Source organism: Anopheles aquasalis, chromosome 2 (genome assembly GCF_943734665.1).
Source record: "Anopheles aquasalis chromosome 2, idAnoAquaMG_Q_19, whole genome shotgun sequence".
Lineage (NCBI taxonomy): Eukaryota > Metazoa > Arthropoda > Insecta > Diptera > Culicidae > Anopheles > Anopheles aquasalis.
This window is the reverse complement of record NC_064877.1, coordinates 79565647-79580646: the sequence shown is the minus strand read 5'-3', so window position 1 is coordinate 79580646 and position 15000 is coordinate 79565647. Positions and strand designations below refer to the sequence as shown.

The 15000-nt window shown below is 47.8% G+C and overlaps 4 protein-coding genes across 7 annotated transcripts in view; 2 read left to right on the top strand and 2 right to left on the bottom strand.

The window, feature by feature from the left end:
- The window catches only part of LOC126569097 (uncharacterized), a 26444-nt gene extending 23737 nt beyond the window's left edge, over positions 1 to 2707 (bottom strand). Inside the window, exon 1 of the mRNA XM_050225926.1 lies at positions 2266 to 2707. Within this exon, the coding sequence (XP_050081883.1) occupies positions 2266 to 2311 (46 nt within the window). The 5' untranslated portion in view covers positions 2312 to 2707. The remainder of the gene's footprint in view (positions 1 to 2265) is intronic.
- Positions 2708 to 11502: 8795 nt separating this feature from the next.
- On the top strand, positions 11503 to 11958 carry LOC126581301 (peritrophin-1-like). Its single transcript, XM_050244861.1, has 2 exons — positions 11503 to 11609; positions 11673 to 11958. The coding sequence occupies exons 1-2, from the start codon at positions 11603 to 11605 to the stop codon at positions 11942 to 11944; spliced, it is 279 nt and encodes a 92-aa protein (XP_050100818.1). The 5' UTR covers positions 11503 to 11602; the 3' UTR covers positions 11945 to 11958.
- Positions 11959 to 12274: 316 nt separating this feature from the next.
- Positions 12275 to 13008, top strand: LOC126581300 (uncharacterized). The gene has a single exon (XM_050244859.1). The coding sequence runs from the start codon at positions 12275 to 12277 to the stop codon at positions 12620 to 12622; it is 348 nt and encodes a 115-aa protein (XP_050100816.1). The 3' UTR covers positions 12623 to 13008.
- The window catches only part of LOC126581298 (uncharacterized), a 7844-nt gene continuing 5565 nt past the window's right edge, over positions 12722 to 15000 (bottom strand). The window contains exons 5-7 of one of the 4 annotated variants that reach the window (XM_050244857.1): positions 14837 to 14996; positions 13563 to 13628; positions 12736 to 12844 (exon numbers count right to left, since the gene is read on the bottom strand). In XM_050244857.1, coding sequence (XP_050100814.1) covers positions 13585 to 13628; positions 14837 to 14996 — 204 coding nt within the window. In that variant the 3' untranslated portion in view covers positions 12736 to 12844; positions 13563 to 13584. Of the gene's footprint in view, positions 12845 to 13001; positions 13202 to 13562; positions 13629 to 14836; positions 14997 to 15000 lie in introns of those variants that run through there. The other 3 variants (XM_050244858.1, XM_050244856.1, XM_050244855.1) reach the window with 3 other exon arrangements.

The following is a 15000-nucleotide window of genomic DNA, read 5'->3' as shown; positions in this document are numbered from 1 at the left end:
AGCAACCGTTTAGGTAAATAAATGGTTGTTCTAAAAAGCAATACAGAACCCGTAAAATACTGCCTTACAAAATAATAGTTATTTTATTAACTGAATTAAGATTTATATTGAGCACTAGTACTGATAGTAGAAAAGATTCAAGAACACCATCCACAACATCATCACCACATCATTGAACACACTCAGCTAATGAAAAGACACGAGTCACACCGAGAGAAAGTTTACAAATAACTTCCATAAACTTCCTTCCATTCCATGCTGCGGTGACAAGCTCCTCTGCTGAATATTACAACAATTTTCATAAGCTCCAATACCGAACGTTTGCAGTAAACAGTGTTCGATCGATTGCCAACCATTTGGGGAGGGGCTGCAGCTATGCAAAGGGCCTCCGACCGGATGGTGCGAGCATTACGTAAGCCGACACTCAAGAATAGTCTCTGCTGCTTCCGTGCGGCGTGGGGGGAAAAGATAAGGGAACGGAGAATACGTTTGAGAATATCCCACGACTATCACTCGGGTTCGATGAAGCAGTTCTGCTGACAAGTGGAAGCGTTTCACCATCTTCACCGTTCGCCCGGTGGTGGGAGGGGAAAAAAAAGAAAACTGCCAGACTGCGTCATCGTCTTGAGCGGTTCCTCTGTCCCACTTCCAACATCCCCGACATCCCCGAACGTAACCTCACGTAACGCAAATGGAAACACATCTGTTCGTCCGGCGATGATCCGGCGTACGGAACGATAGAGAAAAATCGGAGAAGAGGAAAAGGAAGCTCCCTCGTCGAGTGACTCGACAGTGCAGCGTGACTTTCATCCCCAAAAGTAGTAGCCAACCCAAGAGGATTGTCTGGGAATGTTAGCTGGCCATCGTCAGAGACACAGACGCACAAAGAGAGAGAGAGAGAGAGAGAGAGAGAGAGAGAGAGAGAGAGAGAGAGAGAGAGCAATGACTCAGACATCTCTGGTAGCACGGAATGGTCAGGGACAGCTTAGCATCAGGATTGAAGGAATGCAACCGTCGAATCGTGGGCTGACTGGCAAGGACACGGCATTGAATACAGTTCTACCTTAGTAGCTTGCGATGAGCCGGATGAGTAAGCGTATTTGCAACCCGGAACGAGCACGGTACGCCAAGAGTGCGTCTCCGCGACTCCAACTCCGGCTCGGCGCTTCCGATTTAATTGCCCGACCGCACCGCTTTGAAGCCGGTCAGGAGGCAGCTTCTTCTCTTCAGCTGACGTGCCGCAGATCCGTCGGGGATTATGATAAGAAGCGCGCTTAAGAAGGAAATAACATTCTCCCGTGTTCCCATCACCGTCGACGTTCACGATGCCACGAACACGGACCGACCAACCGACCGTTCGTGGCCACGGTAGATTGTGAGGGATAATCCATGAGCGACGCGATATCGTTCGCTGGCGCTCGCGCTTCGTGCACTCTACCACCGCTTGGCTGGCTTGTGGTTTTGTGAAACGAGTTCATCAAGATTATTTCATTTTGTCGTTGTTGCTCTCCCTCACCCCTCGGCCAGTGCTCTGATCTTGAACGACAGTTTACGGACTCCGTAACTCGCGGCTGCTTCCATCCTCCTTCCACCATCCGCAGCAATTTGTCACCGATTTGCAGATCATCATCGTTATCGAGCTACTGCCATCGCCGCCGGGCAATCTTCACGATACACCGTTCCGTCATCTGCACAGATGGTTGCTGGCTCTGTGGCTGCTAGTGCTGCTGTTACTTGCGGTAAGTTCCTCGATGGAAGTGGATGGAAGTTATTAAATTACTTCTACACCGGGGGTTGCGCCACAGCCGGTATCGATATCCGTTTTGTCGTGTCGTGGGCACAATCGGGACGTCCGATAGCCCCAAGGGAGTGATCTTCTTCCTACCCTGCTCGTCCCCACACAATGTGCAACGTGAGAAGAATGACAAACGATGAGCAATTTGATGCTAAGTAATTGGCTGTACACAGAGAGCGAGACAGTACGGTGTATGGCCGTGGGCAAAAGGATGCACCTGGCCATGGTCGACAGCTGCCAGAATGTGCACTTGATCGGATTCCTACATCCTGTAATCGATTGTAATTAAATCAGGGTGGCAATATAAACGATGATGACTTCCGGTTGGCTGTACGCCAAGATGAAAGCGTATGGTGGAAGTAGTGTTTGCTTTCTTCGTTTGATTTTTGGGAAGGAGGACGGGAATTTGGGATGCTAGCTCGGGGGTGTGTTGTTTAATTGTAAAATGCGATTGATCTTGCAGCACTTACCGATCATCGCGATCACTGACAGGAACATAGAGAACCGTATATCCATGATTCAGCTCGTGCGGTAACTTCTTATTCCTTCACCAGTAATACCCGCACTGCCAACGGTGACTGTTGTTTCTGATGCGAATTCGTGATAATTTTAAGACTTTATTGAGATTTTTAATATCGAATTATCTTTAAAGCGGCACACCAGTATCACGTCATCGATCACTGTAACACTCCACGATGCTGCACGATCGCTGTTAGCTCTCACTCGATCACTATCATTGCATCTGCAAAACCGGATACTCTCTGACACGAAACAGTTTGACCAGCACCGTCATTTCGATGCAAAAATTGTGCAACTCAAACGCAATCTGCATTCGCGAACCAACACAATGCCCAACGTGCACCGAAAACCTCACTCAGATGCGCCAACCGGTCGCGGAAGGAACGACGCTCATCATCCGGCCATTAACTGTCAACTGCTGGTCCTGCTGCTGGTGCTGCTGGTCGCTTCTGCACGTTACGATTACATCCCCACGGATGGGACCAAAACTGCACGGACTATGCTCGGCCACCGAGCACGAAGGCCGGATCACGAACGCTGACGAACGGAACCGACCGAGCACATGTTCCGGTATCTCACAGGAGGTAAACAATAGCTGAGTGGTGATTTCTCACGTGCTCGTCGAAGGATTCGTCGCAGGTGGAGCTCAGCAGAGGACGCGCGAGAGTGTCTTCTATCATCCGGCTGTTGCTGGTGAGAGATTTAGGTTTTTACATAAATCATTATGCTGTGATTGCACTACAAACCTTTTTTTAATGAATTACTTTTAGATGCATAACAGCTATCTTCTGTAACTATTTAATGATTTGACAACAATCCGTTGATTTATCTAAAACTGAATGTTAACCAAATAAAAAACTATCATTATACCTTACTGTTACACTATTACTCAACAAATTAATCATCGATCACGTGTCCAAATCATAAAACACTGGCGTCTCCATCGACAGCCCGCGCTCATCGAAGTCACACATCGTGTTCAACGTTCAAAGCATAAGTTATCGCGTAGACAGTTTGTCTCATTGTTTGCTAGACGATGCGCTCGGTTGAATTCTTTGCTTCGCTGCATTTTCGAACTTTTGTTATTCGTATCACCTTAGGAAAACTCCCCGACTAATAAATTACGTACGACGACAACGTGGAGCAATCCTTTATTCGCTCGGTATGGTTGATGCATTTTTGTTGAAAAATAAAAAAAATGATTTTTAGAAAATGAATAACAAAAGTTTGAGTTAGAATCGGTCGACAAGTTCTGGATTGGTTTGAATATATTTTTGTGCAATTAAGTAAAGTTCAGTTCAATTCCGAGTATCTGAAATGAAGGGATAGTTCCCACATCAATAAATAATTTCATCGAAAATCACCTCTCCAAGGACAGCGGAACCAATAAGTTGGAAGCACCCGTAATGTGTCTCTGCGGACATTTGTTAAAAACATGTTCCCTCCAGCAACCGTCCGTGCAAAACATTCGAGCCACTCTGTGGGGTCATAGCGGCCTAGCGGAGCGGAATGGGGGAGGCAATACTATTTCCGAAAGGTGTACACAAAACTGTTCCGCAGCAATCAACACGGAGAAGTTGTAGACGAGTCGGCAAATATTCATATTTCACCATAAACTTCCTCACCCTTGCCGCGGTGCTGGATGAGAACTGGCATCCGGGGGGGTTGTGAGGTCGGGAAAAGAGAAAAAAAAGGCACTCCAGTGTGGCCTCTCGCTCTCTTCTCAATCTCGAACACACGTTGTTGTTTACATCTTGGAAGGGAAACTTTCATAATTTTGTCCCGGGTGCGACACCGGGGCATCGCCGCGTCGATGGTTGGTTGGGCTAGCAAACATAATTCACTACCATTCCCTGCCCTTCTGGTCCTTCCATGACCGCGTCGAGGATGTCACCTTGGAGTGCCATAGCGTAGCAGAAACACATTTGCATAACCTCACACATGCAAATCATCAAAACACAGCACTCCAACAGACACGCAGCTCGAACGGAGCACAGGAACGGAGAGTGATAAGCACTCAGCCACTGCCAGGGCTCGTTTTGCATTGTTTCTGGCATCTCGCGACCCAGGCACTACCAATGCCATGTCCTGATGCTGATGACGGATCGCCCAAAATGTCTCACTGAGGTCCCCCGGAACGTGGCGTTTGAATGTCTGGCCGTCGTGATGGAAATTGGAATTGAAAGAGCTCGTACCCCACGCCGAGCCATCCGAAACCGAAAACCGAGGGGCCTGGCCGTGATAGTTGATGATGTGAATACCGTCGGTGAGCCGTCGACAGGGTAGTTTTCCAACCCGCACCGACGGTGACCAAGTGAAGGGGAAAATCGGGGTTTACAGTAAGTTTGACTTTTGCCACGGGTACCGTTCCGTTCCGCTTGCACTCCGGTCTCTTCTGATATGCCTCTGCCCTGACCGAGTGATTTTAATTTATGTAAATTGAACGCAGCAACTTGCAGACGATGTTTCGCGCGGCTCGCTCGTTCTTGGCCGTGAAGTTAGATTAAATGTTTGTGAAAACATTTTGCACGGAATAGCAAACGGGCCATTGGGCCGGGATGTTTAATGTTCATTCGCCTTCACGAACAACAACAGCATAACTGATCGGAAGGGAAATGCGGTGCCTAGTTTCATTCTTTATTATTTCTTTCACAAAGCGTTCCGCTGGCCATTCCTTTCAGTTACAATACCATGCAGGTCACAATCTGGCATTGAATGGGCGGGCAAACGAGCTAGTACAACGACGCACAGCCTCCCACATCATCCTCCCGTACGTGCTCTGATGAAGAGCTTCCGCTAGATAATAAGTTTCAGGTGCGTTTCCGCTACGCCACTACAATGCAGCTGCATTCAAGTTGCATCATTAGACACGCACCTAGCACGGTGATTGAATGGTGCCATCACCAAGTCTACGTCAGGCGATGATCCAATGCGCTCACTACAGCAGCCACATCGCCGTCGAATCCTTGCTCCGTCGTGCATACGCGATGCGGCGAATGCGGATTCTTGTGGCGCACAATTGCGAAACTATCCCTATCCCGCAAGAGAATCATCATTCATTAACGCGGCATGAGGCACGTAGAGGCGGGTTTGTTGGGTGCGATAAGTGCGAAACTAATGATAACTGATGAGCGGTGATGAATGGTGAGTTTTGCGACGACCACGAGAGAGAGAACCTGCTCCGCTTCTTCGATTCACTAATGGAGCTTTGAAAGTCATGTTCAACTCATCACAACCGGCCACGGCCAGCAGACTTGACTTTTCGGGGAGCTGACGACGCAAAAGTTCATTTTAAAATCTGGAACCACTTCGGGTGGCATGGCGTGGCATAATTGCTAGCATCGTGGCACCATTTGCCGGGGATGGAGCCGACAATGGTTACGGTTTCAATTTGGGCTAATAAATATTTGCCATCAGAGTAGCCCTGCTGGTGCCAGCACGGTAGCTTCTCTGGCCTGCTTTGAGTAGCTGCTGCATCCACCATCGACTTATTGCTGATAATGTTTGAATAAGCGAAATCATTTCAGCCCACAGCAGGGCCAATGGCGGTGGCTGTGTGCATTTCCTGTGCACAGTTCCATTCCTACGCAGTGAGAGATTCCCTGGAATGCCGCACACAACACAGCATAAAGCAAACAAAAGGGAGAAAGGAAAGGAGCTCTGTAGATGGCGACGAGGCGGTAGAACCGGCAACGATGCATAAAAACGTCATTATTATGATGATGGATAACGCTTGCAAAGATGGATTGCACAATTTGGGTCAGCCACGGCAGTGCGGTGCAGTGCGGTGCGACGCGACGCGAGTCCCAGACCATGGAAAGGCGCTTATCCGAGGAAAAAGGCCGACCAACATCTCGGCTCATAGCATATGCCAGCATAATGCTCCACCGATTGTTGCTGCTTGCGATGGTTGCGCCAAGGGAAGAAAAACATTGAAAGAAAGACCCCCTTTCTGCCTGAAACTATTTCCACCTAGGCAGTGCGATAACAAAGCCCTGGCACAGCCACCGGGCACACATGCTAGGGGAGGGGGGGGGGGGGGGAGGGGTGGAGGTGCCACGCATGCAACAAACAACAAAAGCTACTGAGCTGCTATCCGCTAACAACAAAGATGGCTGGGGCTGGTTTCCGGTTAATGTCCGCTGGTAATGTAAGCATTATTATGACCCCTTTTTATTGCATTTCCTTACAACCCTGTCGCTCCTCCTCCTAGCCGTTGGTACATTATGCGACTTGGTGCAGTTCGGCAGACGGCGCACAAAACACTTTTCATCGTACCGTTCAAAAAGGGCGTCGCCTTCGGAACCACACTAATAGGCTAAAACTTCTTCTGTGAATGTGCCACTTGAATGTTCTCCATCCATACACAACAAGGTAAACAGCTCAGCAGGAAAAGGATTATAGTACCATCCTGATTCTGGTGGAGCTTTTTGCGTTTTTCTCGATGCTTTATTGCATCCAATTGAATCTGGCAGCATCAGGACGGTAGTAGCGAGTGTTTCCATCACTTTCTTGGCCCTCCGATGAACTCCCCCTACACACCGAGAGATGGTAAAAGTGTTGATAAATGGCGCTTTTGTTATTGATTTCTGTAACTGACCATATGCTGCCCGCAAAACCTTTGGGACCTTTCTGGGAGACAGAGAATGGTCACCTACAAGCCCCTCATTGAAATCTAGTAACCCCCTTTGGATAGCCTTTTTTGTGGCCCCGTGATGCCACTGCCGAACGGATAAAAGGGTAGACAACCTATCGAAGCCATGTGTTGCCTACAGCAAAAGAGAACTCTGACCATTCGTACTGACCACTTGAAGACTAGTTGACTGAGCTGCGAGTAGTGGTGGTGGTCCCGTTCCTTGTTTTTTTTTCCTCGTACTTTTCTCCAATTGAATCCATCGGACGCCAGCTTGGATCGAGGTGAGATGGAGACAAAATTGGTGAGCACACACAACTCAGAACCACACCATCGTACCAACTATAAACGGTCCAATATTTAATAACTCACCAAAACCAAACCAAAACTCCAACGAGCGAGCAGTGGTGGAGCCCCGGGTGTCTACCCTGCCCGAAACCATACGCAAAAGCAAAACGATGGAATTTACATAATGGCTCTTGACCGGAAATGTATCCGGTTTCAGCATCAGCTCCAGCAGGCTCCCTAGGCAGGCAGGCAGGCAGTCCGACAGCAACATTGTGGCAACACTCTCACAAAACATAAAGGGACGAGAAACAGGGAAAGGAAGCGAAAAAAAGCGGGAGGAAAATTTATCTTCGCCACATAAAGCATAAGCAACAGGAGGTGGTGGTAGGGGGGGAAACCGTCGATGGTGGCTAGATAGTATGGTTCGGGATAGCTACTACGATCGCGCAGCATGCCAGCTGCTCGCTGCTGCTGTTTTGGCTTCCTTTGGTGCAGCATCGCATCGCATCGCAGCAGCTCGGACTGTATCCGGACATCGGAGAACGAGTGCCCACAACATCCATCAGCCCCACAAGGATGGTCAGCACAATCTTCTTCCCTTCCAGCACCCCCCGGGGGGCCCGGCCGTGTCCTCCTTTCGTGGAACATTCCGGTGGGCCACTGTTTGTGGTTTCTGAAAGGACGAAACGAAGCCAAGGAAGGAAGGGATGTTTAGGGACGGCCAACATTCATAACGTATTGCAACAAACTCACACACGGGCGCCCCCGGAAGTCGTAGGAGTACGTTTCGAGAATGGTTAAGAACGAACGACTGCTCGGTGCCGATACGAGCCGCACTATGACCGGTTCGAGAGCCGGTGTGTTGATAAGTGGTTTGCTGACACCCAGATGCTAGATATTGTGGACAAAAGGGGCATCCCTCTCTCGCGAGAGAAAGCGGCAGTTATCTTGTCCGTTGCCAGTGGTCACCACCAGTCGAGTGGGCATGCTGGAACAGCTGGATCAAACAAACATACACCGGGAGCATGTAGCGAATGGATGGAGTTTTATTTTTTGTTCTGAGGTGAAAAGCATCGATTTACCTTCTGTGATTGTTTACAACGCTTCCAATTTATGTGATCGAATCCACTAAGCCACGGTTTTCATGGCCATGGTTCGTGGTTTTCAGTCTGAAGCCAAGCTCTTAAAAGAGCTTTTTTGTAATGAATTCAATTAAACTTATTTTCAAGCCTAATGACTACACAACCATTTTTACAAAAATAACTCGAAAAAAGGTGTACAAATATTATTTAAAAAAAAACTCTACGGTGCCTGCTGCCAAATAATCAACAGATAAAGTGATAATTGAGAATTCAGTAGTTTGTATGCCACGGCAAACACCATATTTATAAGCAGGAAAAATTATTAAGCCATGCATCATGCGTGATTTTTCAAAAATTAATACCTTTTCCAGAGTTACTTCGGTCTAAAGATTTGTGGCAACCTTGTCCACAACATTCTATTGCTTTTCTCAAGAGTCTCAGCATACCTTACACATCATAGCGAGCTGGGAATCGCTCTTTCCTTTTTGATCGCAGCTTTCGGACGAGCTACACGCGTACGCTGTAGGGGCCGAGTGTGCACACCACGGTGCAATTAATTCTGTGCAATCATCATACACTCGAAGTCACTTCTAATCCTTTTCCTCATCATGAAATAAAAACAGGAACATCCGAACAAGTTATCGTTCGCCCCCCATCCGTTCCTAAAGATTTTACACAATGCTTTTGAAAGGTTCATGGAAAAATGTAAAATGCCTCCCTTGAATCTAGTATGGCAGAGCATCGGTTCGGTTATATTTCAAATGAGAATAAACCTAATGTTTAACACGACAACTCTTTCGTGATACGTTAATGAGCATTCTGAATACAATTCCTCTTGTAATACTTGCACTCCATCTCGTATATTTCGTAAAGCTTAGTAGAAATGTAAAAAAAACTCCATATGTCTATTAGTCCTTCGAATCCTGTGCTGCTATACACACTTCCCTTCTTTAACCTTTGATATAAATGACATGCAGCGGTGCGCTCATTATCCCGGATTCAATAACTCACTCTCACTGGCTTCCGTGGCGCATTCATATTACAATCCCCAATGTCCCTCCTTTACAATGCGCCCATGGTTCGGCCGGTCACGCAATTACCCAGCGTGTCCGCTGTTCTTTTTTTAATTAATGCTCTCGCCGGGGCGTGACAATCTACGCCTTAAGTAGGTTATTTGGAGCATCGCCAAATGCCTCAGGTCAGGTCGCGCAGCAGCGTTAGTAGAGCGCTTTCGCGGGATGATTGCGTATCACTTTGCGGCATACTATTGCAGTGGAAAAATTCGATTGTAATACTCACTTTCCGATGAGTATAAAGAAGTGCTTGATGGTTGATTAAATAAACTACTGCTCAAGTACGCTATAGGTCGTGAAGGCATCGCACCTTCACTACAATTGCATTCTCATTGATGACACAACAAACGGGAGCGGGAAGTTCCATTAAGGGACGCGCACTAGACAAAGTGATTTCCCTTATAGCCGGTCCGTAGCAAAATCCTTGTAACAAAGCGGTAAAGTTCGACTTGCTGCCGCCTTAGCACAAATAGCCAGAACCATTATCCAGCATTTTCCGGCAAGAGGCGCTCAAGTCGATACGCGGGTTAAGGTGCGCCGAGGGATAACTTTTCGCTAAAAGTGCACTTCAGGCATATCGGTGGAGCCATTAGGTGCATCTTCACCCCCACGCAGCGTAACACCGTACCATAAATTCTACAATCAAAGCACACCACCCGGACGGTACCACTCCCCAGTGGGTTTCCCTCCGCGGATTCGCTGGTCGCCCTACCGAACTGTCGCCCAACTGCCGGAGTGAGAGAGAGTGCAACACTTAACACCCCGGGATTGGTTTCTTCCAGCCGATGCCGAGGAAAGAATTTCCTGTGAATCTCTTTAACTTCACCGATCCGACCGAGCACCGAAGTTCACCACCTTCTTCTTCTTGCACGCACCTCAGGAACAGCCGCTACACGCCCCGCTCCTTGATGACTTAATTCTTGGTCCGGGACTTCGGTTCGGTCGCTCGCGCGATGGCAATGATGGCGGTGATGACGAACATCAGGCACGGTTTTGGATGAAGATCTGCGAGCCGGTTTCCCCTCAATCCCTCGGCCGCCACCCCCCCCCCCCCCCCCCCCCCCTCCCAAAAACCCACGACACCGAACCTGTTGTTCGGGAAACTCCGCGCCGGATGGTGGCCGCACCGCGGAAGGCTAACGAGTTTTGCCAAAGCCAAAAGTTAGTTGTCGCGAGGAGCAGCTCTCGGCATCTTGGCAGGCCACGCCAGACGCGTTGTCGAGTCGGGAGCATAATTTGCATAAAATTTTATGCAGATGCCAAATCTGGCACCAGCACTCCCGATCGTCGGGCCCCTGTTATGCAAAACGCGTGCGTTCGCGTGTGTGTGGGTCGACTAACTAACTTGTTTATGGTATGCTTCAAACCGGAAGCGAGCAAGTCTCGGTTCCTCAACACATACACACCATGCGGCCAGCCAACGCACGCGGCGCTCCATCGTGGGGCCTATTCTTTTTTGTTTGTGCGCCTTCCTTTTATCCACTTGCGTTGAGGAAGCATATTTCACAATCTTCCTAAACGGTGCGGCCAATTCCTTGCACACACTTCGAAGCCAACTTCATCATTGACTCCGCTGACTCCGGTGCCCTGGAGGATGGTTGGGATGCCAAGCCATGTCAAGCGAACATAATTTCTTTCACTTTTTTCCATGTCCTCCGTTCTCAGGCCCGCGTGCATCACATGGATTGATATTAACATTTTCTGCCTTCAACCGGAAGTTCAGTAGCTTCGCGAATGACGGGAAAGTGTTCGCCGAAGTGTTAAGGGGTGTGGCGTGTTAGTTATGGATACTTTATACCTCACTTCTTTTCCACCGAAAGGACACCAAACAATCCTTCCAAGCTGACGATCGCATAATGACATGCGAACAATTTAGCGAACTAGCGAACTTCGCGGTGATTGTTCGTGGTGACAACGTGCTGGTAAGACAACAAGATTACGATTGGTTTGTTGATTCCCACTCAAGTGCCTTGTGTCTCTCTTCATCACTAAACACTTCAACCGGATTAATGCCTGCTATACAGTGGTCTACCGGGATGTGTGTCGGTAAAGATGACTAACTCTTTATCACCACCACTTCACTCGCAGTAACCGATAAGTTTCAATTGCTCAGGGGATAGGATTTAGCAACGTGCATTGACCATATAAAACCGATCAGTAGCGTAAAGATTCGCTCAGTCCATTTACAATTTGCTGCTGCTACGATAACGTCATGAAAGGTACGCTATAGTGCTTCCGTGGGTGAAGAATTACATTAAACTTCTTGTCTCAAATCTTCCTAGGTATTGCAGTTTTGATGCTAGTCGGCATGCTTGCCACTGCTGCATGTGCACAGGAAGCGGAACAGGTTTGTCCGGAGCATGACGACATTTTCAATCCAGTGCACTTCCCGCACCCAACCAACTGTGCAAAGTTCTACAAATGCTACAATGGGGAGAAGTTTGAGATTGATTGTCCCGCCGGACTGCACTGGAGCATCGAGAAGGACTATTGTGACTATCCCTCGGAAGCCGGATGTACATCCGATTCCATAAGAATTGTAAATAAATTCTAATTCTCCGAAATCTAGCGCATAACTGTCGTTTTGAAAAGGCAATCTGAAACCCACTTGAATGTTTGAAGTAGCTTCATATAAACCACGCGAGTATTGTGATGAGACCGTTTCTACACGAGTGTGTTTTGCGCTATTCTGTCGGCAGGATTTTGGCTGTAGTAGCTCTTTTGACCAAAGAGCTATTTTCGTCAAAAGATTTTTTACAGTGTAGAAACGGTCTAACATTTTTGTGATTTTTGTCGCGGTAAACAAAAACATTGCCGACGAGCTATGAAAATCGGTGAAAACCAGTGAAATTCGTGCCGAAAATCCGCGTAAATCGCCTTGAAAATGTTCCGGCGATCGAAACAAACCACTGCCCCACTCCCGAAGCCACCGACGGAGGAACAAATGATGGAGGATCTGCAGCTGTACCACGAAACACGTCCCCAGCAGGCAGTGAGCAAAGTCGACGGAGAAGGAGAACCGCTGGGTGCCGAGCCAAAAATCGAAACCTGGTGGAAAGAATTTGAGGCCACGCTGGAGGACCACCGAGAGTTTCAGGACATCAAGCTAAACCTGGAACAGATGCGCACGGCACTACAGGAAACGAAAAGCAATCTGCAAAGCTCCTGCAAGGATATCGAGCTTCAACTCGAACACGACCTAGAGCGGATACGAACGACGATGAGCGGATAAACGGACAAGAAATGAAGACGTGGCAATGGGTTGGGCCCCTTAGTGGGGGTGTTGTGTGTTTGGGGTTCATAAATATATGTATATTTTGTAAAACAAAAAACCTCCTAAACTAGCAGCACTTTTACTATCGCCCTTATGTGATGCACACGCCTGTCTGCCGCTGTCGCTAGTTATTCGGGTACACTTGTCCGCAGATCGGTGAAAGCCACTTCCACGGGTATCCTACAAATGGGGTGGGGCGAAGGTATTTTTTTCAGTTTAATTTATCGCTTGCGCATTCGAAATTGGCCAAAAAGTTCGCCTTCGTTCACGTGTCCACATGCTCCAAAAGCCCCCTACTCGATTAGTATCCCACCAGTATCCATGCGTACATCACAAACGCACACGTAAAACCACACATACAAATGAACAGATAGTATACAGGGAGATGGGGAGGGGCCGCCGGTTGAGTTTCGTCGGTTATGCCTTCTTACTACTGTACCCGATTGTCTATTGTGCACCCGCGGCATGCAAATGTGGCTCAGTAGTGGTACTGATAGTGTGGATCAGAAATTAATGCACAACAACTGCACGGATATCCTGGGAAGAGGCGACAAACAAATAGAACGGATCAGTTAAAAGCAAATTGCGATGCGGCATGCGAAACGAAAGGAGCCCCATTATTAGCTAACAACAAAAACCGGGTTGCATCGATGCTAAATGTTAGGGGCGAGCGTGATTCCAAACAAAGAAAGGATCAAAATCGTTAGTAGAATCATAGGAGTCATGGCTTGCTTTTTCGTAGAATCGATACGATTAAATTGATCTAGAGAGGGAACCGTTAAGCATCAATGCTGCTACAGAATTCCAAAGAACCACAACATTGGACAGCGACATGGTAATTTAGCGAGCATAATCTGATGAGAAATTATTTAAATTGAAAAAAGAATAAACAGCTTACTATCTTCTCAAAAGCCTTCGTCCTAGTAATGGGGATAAGAATTGACAGGAGAGAGCGTGCGCAACCCTAGGAAATGGAACAGAAATGGGATCATTGTGGCATCATCGACACTCCACGGCAAGGCGGCAAAGAAGAGAGATGTCTCACGGTGCTATCACTACACTACTATAAAGCCAACGATACACAACGTAGCCAGTGGGTTAGTAACTTACCGGTAACTTACTGGAACACTAAAAGAAAGGCTCTCCAGATAGATCCCAACGATAGTGATAGCCGGTAGAGATAGTTTTTAGTATAGAGGTGCAGTAAGAGAGGGAGAGCATGTAATCTAGGAAATGCGAATGTTCTACTGTATCACCACATATTATCACCACAAAATTTCGGATAATCATTTTTATTCGACGGGCTCCATCAGTGCTAGTCACTGCGAGTGTGCAGAAATGGAGAAAACATGCTTTCCGGAACATTCCTGCAAGGTAAACTGCTTTTATTAAAACTCTCGAGCCCCCGGAATTAAAGAGATGCTCTGCTATTCTATTCGATTTAAAATCCACATTCGCATCGTTCTAGCCCTGCCCAAATTGGTTGGTCCCTGGTCTCTTCGGCTGCTATTTTCTTTAGGCACTGATGATTCTCTAGGCAAAAAGCGAGCAAAAGCGTGGACGGATTCATTTACTCTTCTCTAGATTCGTAACTAGATAACAATGTCTGCCAATTTAAATAAAACATCTTATCAACACCCATCCCTGACACTCGGTGCGCAGTGTAACAGCATTGGTTGGTTAGTGTCTCTCTCTATTGGTTCTTCGCACTAGCTAGGGATCTATCTCTCTGTGTGTATACCAGGACATTAAGTACAAGTAGTGATTCGAATGAAGGATGTTAATGCGATTAGTAGTTCCTGCACTGAGGCACGCAAAGGCGAACCTTAATCAACGGGTAAAGTATGAGTTTTGTGGGATTTTTAAGGACAGTCCCTGTCCTCGTCTAAAGACCACGTTCGTTAGTAGCTATTCCCTCCCCGGAAACAAGGCTCGAGAGGTCGGTTAGTAATTCGTGTACTAGTGTGTTAGTTGAAACCACAAAAGGATCTCCCGCTACGTAGCCTACAACCGGGGCAGCCGCGAGATAAGAAATGGAAGTGGGGAAGCAGGTAGTAAAGGTTGAGAAAGGTTGGTGCTCACCATCTACTACAGTTAGGGGGGGGGGCCTGGGTTAGCCATACTTTTCCGAAGCCGTTAGCCAGTAGAAAACATGAAAAATGCGTAACTTGCCTCGCGGTTTGCACTTCAAGTGCTGTTCAACGTACTGACACGGACACTGGTACTGAGGGCAGTGTCGGGCCGGTTCCTGTGGCGTCACATCGATCAGACCCCTCCGGGCTTCATTGCCCCACCGGGACGCGTAGCGCAGCAACAGCAGCATTCCACGTTCCTGC

Excerpts from the sequence above, each read along its gene's own strand:
- LOC126581300 (XM_050244859.1), top strand. The coding sequence starts at position 12,275 with ATGTTCCGGCGATCGAAACAAACCACTGCCCCACTCCCGAAGCCACCG.